At 40.5% G+C, this 18155-nt stretch overlaps 1 protein-coding gene across 2 annotated transcripts in view; it reads right to left on the reverse strand.

Moving 5' to 3' along the window:
• Ddah1 (dimethylarginine dimethylaminohydrolase 1) overlaps positions 1 to 18155 on the reverse strand; it is a 151004-nt gene that overhangs the window by 34429 nt on the left and 98420 nt on the right. For both annotated transcript variants that reach the window (XM_008826245.2, XM_029560283.1), the window contains exons 2-4: positions 15754 to 15853; positions 9226 to 9299; positions 7871 to 7990 (exon numbers count right to left, since the gene is read on the reverse strand). In XM_008826245.2, the coding sequence (XP_008824467.1) occupies positions 7871 to 7990; positions 9226 to 9299; positions 15754 to 15853 (294 nt within the window). The remainder of the gene's footprint in view (positions 1 to 7870; positions 7991 to 9225; positions 9300 to 15753; positions 15854 to 18155) is intronic.

Consider the following 18155-nt stretch of genomic DNA (forward strand, 5'->3'; position numbering starts at 1 on the left):
CCAGTATGGCTACCCTAAAAATTCCTGCTACATTTTTCCTAAACTTTAAAATTTAAAGTTTCATATAAAAAGTAAGCCTCTGGACAATGACTCTACCCACCAACTTAAGAAAGCACTGTTTTGCCTGTGAGTATAGAAATGAAGGAATAGAGCGTATACTCTTTGGAGGGTGGCTTCTTTTGCACGTGCTATGTTTGTGAGCAGGGAGTTCTCTGCACAGTGAGAAGGCAGATATTCCTTCTGGAAGGCACTGATAGGCCCAATACTGTGTGTGAGTTAGCTAAACCTACATGTTTCCCTTGATGGGTAGAGGGACAGGATGAAGACAGAAGTTGGCCAGGAGCCATAAGGGAATGACAGAATCATGGAAGAAAAAATACAGAAAGGGCAGGGTGCTCTAACGACTGATTTTGATTAAGTAATAATATTTCTGGGACCAGGTTTGATCTTAAATATGTTTAGGAATTTATTCAAATCAACCTAACTTCTAGTATTTGGGCCACATCAGTGTAAAAAGCAGTGGTATGTCCTTCCTTCTGTCTACTGAAAGTGTTTTGGGCTTTTTACAGAGTTGCTAAGCTCTTTCCAGATGGATGATTTCATTTAAATGTACAATGCACATACTACTAAATGTATTACTGTTAGGTAGTTAGTTGGGTGTAGTGGGTTTGAAGGACGTATCATAGCAGAATGTAAAACAAGGGACTGGACCAGTAGGACTTTACTGGCCAAAACAATGAGACCTGAGTGGTATCTCTGGCTCTGGAAGGAGACATGACATCCTGAACCCTGGGAAACCATCAATGGATAACCATGTAAATCCAGCTGCAGGAATCTTTGCCTTGGAAGATGATTGTCTAGCAAACACTTTCTGATAAAGAACAGAGGCATACCATCCTCTTGTCAGTCAATCCAAACAGGCCTGAATAGGACAAAGATCCCCAGGAAAAGCTGATTGTTCTAGAGATTTTTAAAGAAAATAATGCAAAGCCTAAAATACTGAACAGGGTAATGGTATCTTTGCCCATGTCAGTACATGAGAGTACTCTATTACACTCTGCTTGTCTCTCACATGACACTCTTTGTGTCTTGTTTTAATTCTTTCAACAGAGGTCACCAGCACCAGGGAGATGAGGGGGTCCAGACTGAGATCTTGGTGACATCTTCTGGTATTTCTATTCAATTATGATTAGATTTTCTTCATCATTATGGGGTAAGGCATGAGCTCTGCTCACTTGGGTTGAGATCACAGAGTTTCCTGCTCCTCTGTGTCTGCAGCTTCCCTTGGTACCTGCACATCTAGATCACTTGTCCTTGCTTCAGTGTATTTCTGGCATCTGCGCTCACCTAACTCCAACAGCCTTTTCAGGTGGGCTAGCTACACTCGTGTAGTCTTTTCCGAGAGTCCATCATTTGGGTTGTCTCCATCAACTTTTTGCCAGCAGGAGACCCGGTTGTAGGACTTGGACCACATACAGCTTCATTTGCACTGCCCTCCTCGAATGGAATACTTTATTTTGTTTTTTCCTACTTAGCTCAGACTCACAGTTGCATGCGTCACTGGTTCTCTCCTGTCACCAAGACTTCACTTCTCTATAAAATCACCCCTTTTCTACAGGTCACAAATGTACTTTGAGGACCCCAATATACTTTTTTTCTAGCTTTTCCCATCCACTTTAATGAGATTGTTGTTACTAACTTTTGAATGTCTATTTTTTCTGTGACAGACAGGATATTACTATTTGTCATATGGTAAGGTCACTGTGTTTTCTGTATCAGATTGAGTTGATAACAACATACCCGAAGTGGTGGATCCCTTTGTTTTTGAGGATTTGATTTTGTATGATGTATTAACTGAACGTAAAGATTCTTCTGTGGTTAGTAGGCTCCAATACATCGTGGCCAGGATCTGTGCTTTCCTCCCTACTCTCAACTGGATCCTCAGTTCAGTTTCTCCAGTTCCTTGTAGGAAGGAAATCCATGTTCTATCTCGGGAGGGCAACATACCTGTAACAAGGACTAGAGGCAAATTTGAAAGAATACATGTGGGACTTCTATTCTGCTGGCTCAGGCAACTCTGGAATTGGGCAAAGTATACTATACCTGATTTCTAGGTTCCCAAACAAAGGGTGTATGTGTGCCCCAACTGCCCATTGATTTTATTTTTTTCTTTTTGAGACAGGGTCTCACTATGTAGCCCTAGCTGGCCTGGAACTCGCTACATAGCCTATACCAGGAAGGCCTTGATCTCACAGGATCCATCTGTGTGCTGTCACACCTAGGCTGTCCATCGATTTGTAAAATACGTCTCAAATAAAAGGGACACCTTCTCTGCGATTCTTCTCCTCGGCCGACTCCTCGACTCCCTGCACTCCTTCTCTACCAGATGTGTAACTCCCCTTCAGTTCCTGTTGATTTGCCTTTCTGATGTTTCCTTCAACACTGGGACAAATATGATCCCCAAACTGTAAAAAGAAAGAGGTTGGTTTTTCTTCTACAAAACCACAGGGTCAAGGTTGGGCATGGTGGCGCATGCCTTTAATCCCAGCACTAGGGAAGCAGGCAGATCTCTGTGAGTTCAAGGCCAGCCTGGTCTACAAAGTGAGTTCCAGGCCAGCTGGGGCTGCAGGGAGACACTGTCTCAAAAAGACAAAAACAACAACAACACAAAAAACAAAACAAAAAACGCACACAAGGTTACAATGTAATCAGAGGGAAAGAACTTGGCTTAAAAATAGAAATACTGACTATATACTATTGTTAAACTAATTATTCTTCAGCGGTTCCGAACATGTAATAACACATTTTGGTCATTTTCATTCCCCGTTACCATCTCTCATCCCCCTTCCAGTTTTTCTGAACCCCTTCCTCCGAACAAGTACCTCCTCTTGTTTACATGGCTGCTTTGTGACTCACTGAGACTAATCAGGCTTGCTTTCATGAGCACTGATGGAGGTTATTTACTGGTGCATGGTCAACTTAACAGAGGCTACACTGAAGAAAATCAGTCCTCCTCCCCCAGTAACCTCAAGAGGGGTCATGCCTCGTGAGACCCCCTATTCAAGAGCCCCATCCTGAGCAAGTAACCAGAGCTTCCTTGAGTTTACAAATGCAGTGGCCATGCTATGTCCAGAAGACAGTTTTTCAATAGCAGTTAATAATTATATTTCTTTTGTAAACAACTAGGCAAATGATATATACAAACTTTCTTCACTTTTACAGAAGATCTAGATTTATTCAAACACTGTAAGTTGGCTAAAAAAACAAAACAAAACAAAAAAACAAAAACTCTCATAAAATGGAGCACCCTCAGTTGGGAAACCTGATAAATTGGGAGAAATAAAACCTTCAGCAACATTGCCACCTGCTGGCAAGACTGCAAGCAAATCAAGAAGGGTTTGGTTAGTTTCTCGGATGAGACTGAGAAACATATATAGGGGTTTTGGACGTCTCTCTCAGACTTATGACATCAGAAGGATGCCAGTGTTACTACAGGCCGACTCCAGTTGATTCTGAGAGAATGAGGAGGTCTCAAAGGGGTAGACAATACACAGATGATTCACACCTAATACTTCACAGAGCCTGAGGCAGTCCCAGTGGATCCCCAAGATATAATTACAACACCCAGGATGACATGTGACTATGTTAACATTTCATTGTCTGTATGCTTGAGTTACTAATGAACAGGAAAGAAATATCAGAAAATGATGCCAAGTGGACAAATATTGATTAGGGGCTTAATGAAAACCCTGCTAACTTTCCAGAGTGCCTTAAGGAGTCCATATAAAAAATGTATCGTAACCAATACTCCTTTGAAGGCAAAATCCTTCTCAGGACAGATTCCTTACTCAATCTGCTGCTGACATCAGGAGAAACTATGAAAGTTATCATCGGGATCTGAGACTCTCATTGACATCCTATTAAAGAACACATTCTGTTCTCTATATTTGGGATCTAGAGTAGGAACAGAGGGGTGAAATAATTGGAGAGAGAGGGGAGGAGGAGAGGGAGCTCAGGGAACCCAATACCGGTTTTAAAAAAATAATGGAAAAGGTTTTCCAATAGAAAAAGAATGTGTATCGAGTAGGGTGGGTGCTGTAGTTTGATTCTGAGTGTCCCCCAAGGGCTCACGTGTTAGAGGCTTAGCTGCCAGCATGCGCACTGTTGGGAAGTGGTGGGTTGTGTAGGAGGTGGGGCCTGGCACACTAAGTTAGATCACTGAAAGACTGCTTTTGAAATCCCCTATTGGGTCCCAAGCCCCTTCTTTCCCTCTTTTTTTTTTTTTTTTGACAGGATCTCCCATAGCCCCAGCCCACCTGGCACTCACTATGTAGGCCAGACCAAGTAACCATGAACTGATACCATGAGCCAAATAAGCCTTTTGTCTTTTTAAGTTGATTTACTTCTGGTATTTGTCACAGCACCAGAAGGCTGACTAATACAGCAGGCAATCAAGGCAAGGAGAATCAACACCTAGGAAATCAGGTCCTGGAACCATAAGAGCCTACTCAAAATGTTTATTTCACCCAACCTCAGTATTTTCACCTGTAAAATGGATAAAATAAAACTAATAATGCTTCTGTTATTTCATTTTTATTATTTTATTTTAATTTTTATTTTATGTGTATGAGTGCATTGCCTGCATGTATGCAAGTGCACCTGGGTTGTGCAATACCTGTGGAGCCCAGAAGAGGGCATCAGATCCCCTGGAACTGGAGTTTTGGATGGTTGTTAGCTGCCATATGGGTGTTGGGAACTGAAATTGAGTCCTATGCAAGAGCAGCCAGTGCTCTTAACTGCTGAGACAACTCTTCAGTCTTATTTTTAATTTTACTTTAAAAAATATTTCTAATTTTTATTTTATTTTATATGTATGAGTGTATTGCCTGCATGTATGTAAGTTTGCACCTGGGTTGTGCAATGCCCATGGAGGTCATCAGAGCAGCCCACGCTCTTAACTGCTGAGCCGTCTCTCCAATCCTGCTTCTACTATTTTAAATGATGCATCTCTTTCTATTTCTTTTCCTGCCTATCTGTATATCACCATTTATATCTCCATGTTAGTAATATCACTTATCCCTTATAAATTTTACTGTTAGTTTTAATAAAGGAACCAAATTGTTTTCAAATAAATGGGCCTCTCAGTTTCCCTAAATGTGAGAGTCACCAACACACCTGTTCCCGACCTGAGACGACTCCCTGAGGGACAGCCCATGATGCTCAGGTTCAATCTGTTCTGCTTCACCACAAAGTAAAAGGACATGTTTTGATGTTAGGAACATGGCAGGTGGGCATTCACCAACTCCACAGGCCCATGGTTTAGGCAGTACGTTTGCTGATGGAAAATATGATCTGTAAAGAATGTCCTTGTAGCTAGTGAGGACTATTTATAGCTTCTGACATAGAAGGTTTCAAGTAGAGAATGAACATCATTATTAATACTAACACAGATGAGCTCTGCAGGACAGACTATAAAGTATTCTTAGAATGTCCTAAGAGCTATGATGTTACAGAACTTGTCAACAGGAAGGGAAGGCTGAAGGAAAAAAATGGGGCATACGTGTTAAGACATACAACGGGACCTGGGACTTGAACTTATTTTTTGCTACGCTATCAGAGATCTCTGACTGCAAGGTCTTTGTCTTCCATTTATTATTGGAAAAGAAATGTTGGTCCAGCATGTCTGAAGAAATGAAGATCTTTCAGCTCAGACCTATGGGTAGCCAGACTCCTGTTTCACTAAGATAAATCTCACTTTTAAGGTGCCTACGTCTTTGGACCTCATCTGGTCCACCCAGAGTCCTGCAAGAAAACACTTCATTAGTTTGTCAGTCTATTCAAATCTCATGAACACATTTTGCTCAGTTTTGGCTTAAGCTGTACCCCCCATCTGGAACACTCTCTCACTGAATACCACCCATCCATCTAGACCCACTTTAGCCTCATCTTTTCCAGAGGGCTTCCTCTGATTAACTGCTAGGGAGTTGTCTGCTTTCCTCTGACCTTTGAATAGCTATTAGGATCTTTTTCATATAAGTAACCATATTATATTATCTCTGATTTTTTGTTGTCAGTTTCTCCAGATTGAGTCAGGGTCTTGCTGAATTAGGAACCTGTTGAAGCAGGGATCACCAATCTATTTGACTCTGGGACCTCATCTACTCAGAATGGCATAAGGGGCTACTTTTTTCTACTTAGTCTAGAAGGAGCTCTTTGGGATGATTCACACAAAGACATGACACAGGCTAGCTTAAATTCTCTTTCCCTTATAATGAATTTCAGACATGTGCAAACCAATTTGGCTGCCATGGATAGATGCCACAGTTATTCCATAAGGAGAAATACCATCTTCCCAGGTCCCCTGGATGGCACCATTCATCAAATTCTTTCTTTTCATGACGTTATCTTTCCTACACACAGAAAACCAACACAGTTTTCCAGATGAAACCAAACAAAAGACATATGCTAAAGAAACCCAAGAGAAAGCCACTGAAATACAAAGCAAATTCTGCTAGATAATCTAGCAACAACTGCTAAAAGCCCTAGGGATGCTGTCAGATAAGGTTAGCGGAAAAGGAGAAAAAGGCCGGTCAAGCTAGTTGAAGCTGTGACAGACAATGCAGAGGGGAAACTCAGCTCGAGGCAGTGACTGCTTTCCAGCTGATCTGCACCAGAGTTAGCTGAGGAAGAGAAACGCAAGGAAAAAGCTGTGGACACTGGGCACACAGATCTACTCTCTTTGCCTAAGAGGGTCTCTGCTTTTGATTCATGAATAAGTCACTCATGTTGACATGAAGGGCCACCTCAGAGGAAGGGGATGCTATACCAGACCACCATTTAGTGCCAGCATGTGGCCTGTGATGAGTTACTCTATCTAGTTTATCAAAGGGGGATAATGCCACCCCACTTGTTTACTTATCCACTCACCAGGAATATATTCAAGGTCTACTATGGGCCATATAGGAAGGGGCTCAGTGATGAGCAAGACCTGGCCTCTGCCCTTCCAAAGCCTCCAGATCATCTCCTAGGGTTAAAGGGTTGAAGCTATAGAGCAGAGAAGTGTCTTGTAGGAGAAAACATGGTAACAATGAAGGCCTTCATCATCAATGACTGACACTCTGGATCTAGTTCTGTGGCCTAAGCAATTTATAATTTTCCTGCACCACCGCCTCCCCCCCCCTCCTTTTTTTTTTGGTCTTTTTGAGACAGGGTCTTCCAGCTGGCCTGGAACTCACTATGAAGACCAGGCTAGCCTTGAACTCACAGAGATCCGCCTGCCTCTGCCTCCCAAGTGCTGGGATTAAAGTCATGCGCCACCATACCCGGTTTTTCCTGGGCTTTTCTAGTCTACCTAGAAGATGAAGACATTTCCTGCTCTAAAATGTATTACTCTAAATACAAATTAAGAAAGTAAGCTTTTAAAGTACTTTCTGAATCACAACTTTCTAAAAGATTTTTAAGAAATAATTCAGACATAAACAAAACAAAAATATTGTAACCAATATTTCAGACACACAAAACAATAATATTCTAACAACTCCTGGTGTACCAACTCTCCTACTTGAGAAAACATTATAAAGGAACATGCCTGGTAGCATGCCCTTTTATCCCAGGATGTATTACTGATAAGTCTGGTGTTTATTATTTGGAATCTTGACCACTTAAGGAAGTCAGATGTGTGACTAAGAATGGTTTACCAGTGATGATCTCTGCCTATACTTAGGTGTTCTGACTCTGAATGAACGCCAGACCAGACAGTGCACATTGCTACCTCAGATGCCAGTCCGTTTTGTCCCTGCTGGCCCTGCCTGTTGTCCAGACTGTAGCCAGGCATTGCTTGCTGTACCTAGAAGCACAGCTTTATGTTTACCTTGAGGGCTTTCTGCGCAGATTCACTAGACCCTATCGCAATTAGGTTAGGCCCCGCCATGCTGCAGAAACTCTTCAAGTGCAGAGAATCAGTCACAGGCACTGTGGAGACTGCATAGTCCTATGCAGACAAAAAAGAAAGACAAGTTGTTACTGCAGAGGAATTCTAAAGACTGACTGAAAACCTGCCTGAACTATCTTTGCTTCTTTGATAGTTTTGACCCTAAATATCTGAAGGAAAAATTGCGACTCACCAATATTGGGCTTGCCAGTTAAATGAAGGCAGCTTCTTTTTTTGGTCTTTTTGAGACAGGGTCTCCCTGTAGCCCCAGCTGTCCTGGAACTCACTATGTAGACCAGGCTGACCTTGAACTCACAGAGATCCGCCTGCCTCTGCCTCCCAAGTGCTGGGATTAAAGGTGTGTGCCACCACGTCTGGCTGAAGGCAGCTTTTAAGAAGAAAAGTTTCCTTCTGGAGTTTGACTGTGTCAACAGCTTTGCTAGGTGTTTGGCCTATGAAGTGGGCTACTCTGGGAGGGTGGTTTCAATCTCTTGGAGAAACTGTGGATCAGCCAGAGCCTCACATTCCCATAGGAAACAGAGATTGTTGGTTGAGGAGGTGCATATGTGTGTGTGTGTGTGTGTGTGTGTGCGTGTGTGCGTGTGTGTGTCCTTTACCAGTTTAGAGAATCATTCTGCTGATGAGCAATAAGACAGACACAATACTTTATATACTTTCAGGTACACAGTAGGTACCTATGTACAGATGACTCCTGATTCTGGTCTGTAAAATCACATTTTTGTAGTAGACTCAATTGGGCCTCCAGATTTTATTTTATTTTTTACGTGTATGAGTGTACTGCCTACATGTATGTGAGTGCACCCATGTCATGCAATGCCGCAGAGGTCAGAAGAGGGCTTCGGATTCCCCTGGAACTGGAGTTAAGGATGGTTTGTAGCCGCCATGTGGGTGCTGGGAATCGAACCCTGGTCCTCTGCAAGGGCAGTCAGTGCTCTTAACCGCTGAGCCATCTCTCCAGCCCCCAGACTTTATTTTTTAAAAAGTGATTGTGCCACATGTGCTAGGTGTTTGTACGATTATGCAAGGGAGTGGGGGGGAACCAGAAGATGAACATGCTAACACTGTTGTTCCTGTGGTAACCCAATGAATTCTGATTATTAAGAAATTTGAATTTAATAGTCTTTAAAACGTCTAGCAAATGTACAAATACTAAGAATAATTTTGTAAAGCCAGTGAAATATAAACACAATTACCTGTGGCATATTGATTCAATAGGTCTATGAATATTTATTAAGCAATTACTCTGAGCCAGGCATAAATTATCCTTCACCTACCTTAAAAGTATCAGCCAAGATTTCAGCACCTCGTTGATTTGTCCTTTTGGAAAGGCCCACAAAAAATTCTCTGCCTATAACAGATGTCATGAAACATAGTGAGTGGGTGGTCCCAACCACTGTGCACTGTTTCTTTATCTATAAATCATGATTTTAAAGCAACACACAGCTCTCTTCTCCATGGGGGAGAACTTCACCAAAGAAATCCTGGAGATGGCTAGGTAGTTAAGAGCACTGGCTGCTCTTGCAGAAGACCTGGGTTTGATTCACATGGTGGCCAACAACTCTGTAACTCCAGTTACAGTGGAATCTGATGCCCTCTTCTGACCTCCATGGGCATTGCACAACATGGGTACACTTACATTCATGCAGACAAAACACTCAGACACAAAAAATAAAAATAGTAAATAAAATATTTAAAAAATTCCTCTAGGATAAAAATAGATTTATAAATTATACACACACATACACTCTCTAGGAAAAACTTCGGTAAGCATTAACATACTCATGAAGGGATATGCATGCTATTTCCATTTTATAAAAATAAAGTATGAGGGGCTGGAGAGATGGCTCAGTGGTTAAGAACACTGGCTATTCTTGCAGAAGACCTGGGTTCAAATCCCAGCACCCACATGCAGACAACAACTATCCGTAACTCTAGTTCCGGGGAATCTGACAGTGTCTTCTGTCCTCTGCGGGCATTGCACAACACCAACATGGGTGCACTTACCTACATGCAGGCAATACACGCATACACATAAAATAAAAATAATAAAAAAAAAGTCTGATAAGGAAGTGCAAAGGTAGGTAAAAAGAAAGCTGGTGGCTGAGATGGATTAGTAGGTGAAGGTGTTGCCGCCAAGCCTGATAAACGAGTTTGATCCTGGGACCCACGTGGTGGAAGGAGAGAACTGACTGCTGAAAGTTGTCCTCTGTCACCTTAGCACCCGTGTGTCCCTCATCCCCCCAAATAAATAAACATAAAGAGTTGAAAGCTGTACTTCTGTTTTGGGCAATATTGTAGACAGGATCCCCTAACTGACCTTCCTGATGTAAACAACTGAAATATTTAAATGTTTTGTTTTTGTATTTTCTTTTTTTTTTTAATGCAAATTCACTTTTTTTGCTGGAACTGCAGTTCAGTGGTAGATCACTTGCCTAACATTCACAAGACACTGAGTTTTACCCCTAATACTAATAATGTGTGTGTGTGTGTGTAGAAATACTTAAAACACACACACACACACACACACACACACACACACACACACAAAACTTACCCCCCTCTGACCACATTCACTTATAAGAGAAACCAGGTCTTTCATCTACCAACAACCCTACGTTCCAGACGTGGCTGATTGCTTCCTCACAACATTTAGCATTTCAAATGTCCCTTTACTCTTGTGTTTTTGGTGATTTGACATTTCAGGGAGAAGGCTGGTGAGGTGCTCTCTTTTTTCCCAGAGGGTCCTGTAGGTTCATTCATTGCCTCATACAAGGTACATGACTGAGAGTCACATTTCAGTGTGGTTGGACTACTATGATCAAGTGGGCTCAGGTGACACTGGCTAATCCTTCCATTATAGTTTCCCATTAGACTTTTGAATAGTGGTTTTAGCCTCCTTTGATGACCAGGCACAGATCATTATTTTATTAGGAATCTGCATTTACAGTTATAATTCTAAAAAGAAAAAAATCTGGTCTATTTGAAGTATAATTCATAAAGGAAAGACAGGCTAAATGATTCAGTCTTTACTTTCTAGAACCACTGTTAGAACTGATGCTCTCCCACCTTACAAGAATGGCCATGTTAAAAAATATACCCATCACGAGCCACTAATGAGTCAATGATTAAATAAATCATAATGGAAATAAGGAAACATTTAGAACTAAAGGATAACAAATTACTCATAGAAAAACAAAGATTCTCAGTGGGTGTAGTAGTACAAGCTTATAATTCCAGCGTTTGGGAGTTGGAGGAAGGATTGGGAGTTCAAGGTCATCCTCAGCTATATAGTGAGTTTGAGACCAGCCTAGGATACATGAGAAGTTGTCTCACAAAAAAGAGAGAGAAAGAGAAGAAAGAAAAAGAGGGGGAGAGGGTAAAAAAGAAAAGGAAGAAAAAAAGAATTTTTACAAAGCAGTACTTTATATTACATTACATTAATCTATACATTAGAGAAGATGAAAATTTCAAAATTCATCAGATAAAATTCCAACTCAAAAGAGCCAAGTGTGGTGGTGCATGCCTTTAATCCCAGCACTCTGGAGGCAGAGGCAGGCGGATCTCTGAGTTCAAGACCAGCCTGGTCTACTTTAGTGAGTTCCAGGTTAGCTGGGGCTACAAGAAGACCCTGTCTCAAAAAGACAAAAAAAAAAAATCCAACTCAACATGTAAGAAAAATAGAATATAATTAAAAGCAAAGAAACTTAAAAGAAAGAAAGAAAGAAGATAGAGGGAATATAGAGAAAGGGATCACTAGTCAATAGTTGGTCTTTTGCAAAGGTTAATAAAATTGGAAAACCTCTGGCAAGGGAGGGAATGGAAAAAGGCATAAACATCACAGTGGAAAAGAATTATAGTGGCTGGAGAGATGGCTCAGAGGTTAGGAGCACTGACTGCTCTTGCAGAGGATCTGGGTTTGATTCCCAGCACTTACATGGCAGCTAACAACTATCCTTAACTCCAGTCTTAGGGAATTTTATACCCTCTTCTGACCTCCATGGGCACTGTGCATCACAGATGTACTTACATACATGTAGGTAATACATTCATACACATAAAATAAAAATAATAAATATTTTTAAGAATTACTAAAGAATTATAGCTACAGTTACTTTGAAGTTTAAAAAGACACAAAGAAGGCATGAGTGACTTTATAACTAACATTTTTGAGAACTTAGAGAAAAGAGATTAAAAACCTTAGAAAATGGAATTCACCAAAACAGACTCAGGAAAGCCAAGTAGTTATATAATCATTAAAGAAACTGAATCAGTCTAAAACTTCCCCACAAAGGAAGCACTAGGATCTGTTTATGCATCTATTTTATCAAGCTCAAGAGATACACAATACAAATAGCACTGATTCAGAGAACAGAAAAATATGAAACATTCCTAATAAAATCTTACGAGGTTACTATAACACTTTTACCAAAACCAGATGAGGACAGCAATAAAGAAAACGTATAGGCCTTGGAAATAAAAGCTTTAACAACATATTAGCAAACTAAATCCAATACTATATGAAAAAGTGAATAATGATCAAGTTTGATTTCATCCTAGAGATGCAAGACTCAAGTGTCAGAAAATGGGAACGACAGAGGAAAAATCATATGATCATCTTATTGAAACAAGAAAAGAATTCACTAGAATTCATTTTCAAGTGTTGGCCTTATGGAAACTCTTATATCTGACCTTAGAAGACACACATAGGAATGAACATAGTGGCATTGACGATGATAATAGAATTCAAGAAACACTCAAATTGCATATCACTAGTAAGATGAATAAACGTATGGGGGTATATTCCTACCACAGAGCACTGGCTACCACTGAAGGTACTACATCTACACACAACAACTTAGGTCAAAAGTAGAAAAACCATACAAGAATTCCTACAGTATATTTTAGTAATGTAAAACTATAAAACAGGCAAAATTAAACATATAACTTATAAATAGATACATTGAGATAAACTTCAAAGAAAGTGCAAGAAGTGATTTACACAGTGTTCAGGGAAATGGTTTTCTGGGACTTTCTAGGGAGAGATTGAACAGGGGACCACATGGGGCTTCTTTGGTCCCTGTAGGGTTTTAGTTTATAGGCCAGGGGTGGACATGCAAATAATTTTATTATTGATCTTTAATTAGTACATACACTTATAATTCAGTTCTATGAAGTCTACTTCACAAAATAAAAGGGGAGGTAAGTTGATGTTATCTATTCAAGGGAAATGAGATGGAAATAATTTTTGCCAGTAGCTGCTTGGTTGACTGACAGAATTCCCAGCAGGAACTAGAATTGGAAAGTAGCTCTCCTTCTGCCCATTTCCTGATACATTATTAATGAAGCTATGACTTACAGCAGGAAAGGGCAGCGAGCACAGAAAGTGCTAGAGTCTAGTACCTGCCCAACTCTGCCTGTTGGGAGCTAAACTTGTACAGGTTGGGATGTAACTCATATTTCATGAATTTCACACTTAAAAATGGTAAAAATGGCAAATTTTATGTTTTATCAAAGGAGGGGGAGATGATTGGGAGGGGGAAGATGACTGGGCGGAGGGGAGAAGAAAGGGGAGGAGAACAGGTTGTTTTTGTAAATCTTTGTGGGGTTTGTGTATGTGTGAGAGAGAAAAAGAGAGACAGAGAGAGTTAGATCATGGATGGTGATCGGAATCCAATCACGTTGGGTGTCAGGCAGGCCTTGAACCTTCCACCTTGTTTGAGGCAGGAAATCTCTTGTTCACTGCTACGTAGTCATAGGCTGTCTGGCCCACAAGCTTCTGGGAATTGTCCGGCATCTGCCTCCCACCTCACTGCAGGAACACTGGGGCAACCGTGTGTTACTGTCCTTGGCTTTGTGTGGGTTCTGGGGACCCAAACTCAAGTCCTTATTGAGAAGCAAGTGCTTCGCTCACCGTGTCATCTCCGCAACCCCTCATCTCAGTTTTGAAGAAATTAAGTCTTGAGAGGTGAGCTTGAGGGGCTGGAGAGATGGCTCAGTGGTTAAGAGCATGGGCTGCTCTTGCAGAGGACCTGGGTTCAATTCCCAACACCCATGTGGTGGCTAACAATTGTCTATAACTCCAATTCCAGGGGATCTGATGCTGTCTTCTGAACTCCACAAGCATTGTAAGTGCACTTACCTACACTCATACACATAAAATAAAAATAATAAAACATTAAAAAACAAATATGATCTTGAATAAGAAGTCTATAGACAGCATCAAAGGCAAGCTTTAATGTTTAGTGGAGCAAAGACATCAGGCTTGACAGGCTGTGGAAAGAACTTTGACCAAAGGGAGAGAGATTCCTAGTATAATTGTGTCCTTGCACTGGGGACTGTCAGGTGTTTGTGTAGTCGAGCTATTAAGATAGCTAGAGTTGTGAACATACCTTGTTTAAGCAATGTTTCAAAGGATAGTCATACTCATTTACAAGGAGTTTTTAAAATTATATATGTATGTTCCAGAAAAAAAATAGTTGTATTGTAAGAAAGTGTGATTTACACATTTGCTTTGTACAAAAGTCTGTTTTCTAAGAGAAACTAGCTGTTGTTCTGGTCTGTCAAGAAGAATGAAAGTCTATCAATAAGGGGCACTGAGAATATTTGGAGGGAACTTACTGGGCAGATTCAAAGAATGCCTGAGTGGGCCTGGGCACAATCAGAGCTAAGAATGCATTGTAGGCACCCTTGACTCCTCCTCTGTGTTCTGAGAGTGCAATGTACACGTAGACCAAACTTCAGAGGGCCATTGCCTGTGACAATGGCAGCATAGGGCACAATTCCACTGGGTGCTATTCATACAAGCCATGGTTTGAGTAGCACCCCTGTGGAGATGGACGATGCAATGGCTCTGCCCACAGGCACAGAACACCAAGCAAGGAGCCACCAAAATGCCACAGAATAAAGAATCCTCCTTCTCCTCCTCCAGAACCGTTCATTAGATCTAAATGCCAGTAATACAAAACATTTTTTAGATAACAAAGATGGCCATACTTTGGCTATGTATATGCGATTCGTCATTAATTCACTGCAGCCACCTGATGGGGCCTTCTAAGAAGCTTTGTGCTTTCAGTGGGCCATGTGAGGCTGCCGTCCAAGGCTCAAGGACTAACCTCTGCCATTTGGGCTATGTTGATGAAATGCTTTGTTGTTTAGTGGCAAAGAAACGTTCACTATCAATTAAACTACTAGTGATCATCTCGCTCTTCAGTATAACTAGAATGAATGTGGGGATCAAGATTTTATATAATAACTGTGAGCTCACAAAGAGGTAGAGAGGTTAACTGCTATAATTACTGTTTCTTCGCTAGCCATCACATTGATTCTGGTTAGATCAATAATAGTACTAACATTCAGATTTTGTGGAACTCTGTTATTATTCATTGGGCATGAAGCCAAGTCAATTTGCATAGGGAATTATTTGAATTTATCTTGCCATCTGGAAAGAAAATTATTTGTAAATGGTGTTAAGTTCAAATTAAGTACAAACCAATATATGGTTACACAATGGAAAGCTATGTAACACATAAATGCAATTATAGAAAGACATTGTACATATCAATACTATTCCTGTAAAGAAGAGAAAATTATGCATATTAAAGTCCCAAAATGAAATTTATCCAAATATTGCAGCAATTATCTTTGACTGGAAGGCATTTCTTCCTCACGGTGCTTTTCTGTATTTTTCTAATTCCCTGCATTTAGCTTCTATTAAATTGATGACTAAAGAAAAATATTCATGGAACAAGCAACTACGAGTCAGGTACTAGAAATAGTTTGAATAGAAAACAACGCAAGTGTACCTGTGAATAAGACATCTCCACCGTCCAAGGTTGCATTTTCATCCTTCATTTCTACTATGTTGAGCTGCAGTTTTTCTAAAGCATCTTTCATCATGTCAACCTGTTGAAAGCACATGATCAGGTTAAGACGCGATCTAGTAAGAAAACCAACCATCTAAAGCTTCTGAGCACTTAGCCACATTCCCAAGTGTGCAGATGCACACACACACAGATGCACACATATACACACACACACACACACACACACACCCTCACCACACACAGTCATACAGTCACACATGCACTCATATACACATACATGCACACACAAACACACTCTCGCACACAGTCACACATGTACACACACACTCATCCTTCTGGATATAGGAATGTATATATTATAGGGCAGGACCAATCATTGTTTCTAAGAGAAGAAATAATCTGTTAGAAATGACTTGTTTAAAAGAACATTTGGGAGGCTAAAGTAGGGGGATTGCTATGAGTTCAAAGCTAGCCTGGGCTATGAATGATACCGTGTCTCAAAACCTGTTTACCTTACTCTTAGGTAAGGCTGAATACTATTATAGTCTCTTTTTTCTTAAGAATGTCAACTAGGAGGCTGATAGTTGGGCACAATAAGTCAAGGAAGGTGGGAAACAAATCACCAGTTCTCTTGTCCTTACAAGGAAGCACAAGATTTAATTTTTAAGCCTCAGTTAGTCAGTCAGAATCTCTTACACACAGAGCAATGATGGGAGGAATAACCAGTAACTTGAAATTTTAATCTACAGGACAAGTCATTGGTTTCCTTGCAAATATTTTTAAAAATGCAAAATACCCAAGGCTTCTCAGTAAATACAACTAACCTGTTATTAAAGTTTATAGTCATCTACCTTAAAACCTAGTTTCCTAGAGGTGATTAACAAACACAATAATTGCCATCAAATCAAAGAATATTGGAAAATGAAGCCAGGGACTATGTATTTCTAGGATTTGTCTTCATGGAGAAACTCTGGGCTGAATTAGAAAATATTTCCAGTGATGTTTACTTTACTTTTTATTTTTAAAATTATTTTATTTTTAGACAGCATCTCACTATGTACCCCAGGTTGTCCTTGAACTCAAAGTCCTCCTACGTCCACCTCCAAGTACTGGGATTACAGGTGTGTGCTCCCATGTGTGTCCAGGCTTATTTTAACACAAGAAGAAAATGCGAGTCGCAACAAATGTCCTTTGAAGCTTACAACTTAATTCAAGTCCTTCCAGCAGCTCAGAAAAAGTTATTTTGGTATTTTCTAAAGTCTGTGAAATCTTTAAAATGGCAGGTATTGAGAAGACATGAACTGAGCTAAGAGGAAAACAAGAGCTCACTTCACACTGAGCAGGACAGCCTGCCCAAGCATAGCGCGCCAAGTACACAGAGTGAATTGTCAATGGAAGGACATCACTGCGGCAGTCACTTCTAAAGTAATAAAAATTTGGAAATATGTTGACAACAAGGCTGACATTCATGCATCCAAAAACATTAAAGAAGATACAAAGAAAAATAAGTACGTCATCTCATCCTTGTCCTGGAACTCATGTTGAAATTCCACAAACCAGAGTGACTCAGAACAATACAAATTATTTCCATGGACAAAATGCTCTTTATGTACTAAATACATCTAGTGCCTTCTTTTAACAGCAGAATAAGTTTTCCTGTGTAACAGGAAAGGGAATTGTTGCTATAGCATAAAAAAAGGACAAAACAACACTAATTATGATTGCTGGGCTAACTGGGGACCTGGGAAAACACACACCTGTTTGCTTCTGGCTTCCCTGCCTCAGCGTCTATGGAAAATTCCCTGAGTGTAATTACAGAAGCCCCAGACCCAGGCTCCATCACCTTCTGTTTCTATTGTTGATATGGCAGTTTCTACCAGAATTCAACATTTAAAAGATTACCTGGAATTGAGAACAACATGGATTTGGCCTGAAGAGTTAATCTATAACTACACAGCATCTCAATGCAGGAATTTCATTCAACTTATCAAGAGATAAAAGCTGAAATAGGGAGGTTACTATACACGAGTTTCAGAAACACTTAGGTTTTCCAAGTCCTATGTCTTTCAAAATTAAAGTTTAGTTTTCTCTGAAGAGCTATTAGGATCATGTAAAAATATATAATGTTGGGGCTGGAGAGATGGCTCAGCGGTTAAGAGCACTGACTGCTCTTGCAGAGGACCCAGGTTCGATTCCTAGCACCCATATGGTGGCTACGAACCATCCTTAACTCCAGTTCCAGGGGAATCTGAAGCCCTCTTCTGACCTCCACGGCATTGTACGACATGGGTGCACTCACACACTTGCAGGCAATACACTCATACACATAAAATAAAAATAATAAATAATTTTAAAAAATGAACAGATAAAATAATACTCCG

Source organism: Nannospalax galili, unplaced genomic scaffold, assembly GCF_000622305.1.
Source record: "Nannospalax galili isolate Female #2095 unplaced genomic scaffold, S.galili_v1.0 scaffold9, whole genome shotgun sequence".
Taxonomy (NCBI): Eukaryota; Metazoa; Chordata; class Mammalia; order Rodentia; family Spalacidae; genus Nannospalax; species Nannospalax galili.